This window comes from Penaeus monodon, chromosome 33 (assembly GCF_015228065.2).
Source record: "Penaeus monodon isolate SGIC_2016 chromosome 33, NSTDA_Pmon_1, whole genome shotgun sequence".
Taxonomy (NCBI): Eukaryota; Metazoa; Arthropoda; class Malacostraca; order Decapoda; family Penaeidae; genus Penaeus; species Penaeus monodon.
In genome coordinates, this window is record NC_051418.1 from 25522624 (window position 1) to 25522975 (window position 352).

Here is a 352-nt window from a genome sequence, read left to right on the forward strand (position 1 = left end):
ACTCACAACAAAAATTGATTTCTCCAGTACAACTCTAATCACTCTGCGCATGAAAAATCCCACCCCAAGACCCACCCCCCACCCCTCGGGCCATCACCCTCGACCAATCGCCCCCTCGAAACCTCCGATGGGCCGCCAAGGAATCCTCCTGACTCCTCACGCTCCTTACCTTGTCGGTGTCGCTGACGGAGGTCGTGATCTCCTGCACCAGCTGTTTGTGGTCCCAGACGCTCAGCCGGTACCCCGTGGGATGCGAGGCTCGGCCCCCTACCCCGAGGCCTAGGACCCCCGCAGGAGGGGGAGGGGAGGGAAAAAGGGGCCCCGCGGAAGGGGGGGCGGGGTTTTTTTGATA

At 61.6% G+C, this 352-nt stretch overlaps 1 protein-coding gene across 1 annotated transcript in view; it reads right to left on the minus strand.

Annotated features, from left to right (window-relative positions):
- LOC119594317 overlaps window positions 1-352 on the minus strand; it is a 78990-nt gene that overhangs the window by 1992 nt on the left and 76646 nt on the right. Inside the window, exon 5 of the mRNA XM_037943376.1 lies at window positions 170-279. Coding sequence (XP_037799304.1) covers window positions 170-279 — 110 coding nt within the window. The remainder of the gene's footprint in view (window positions 1-169; window positions 280-352) is intronic.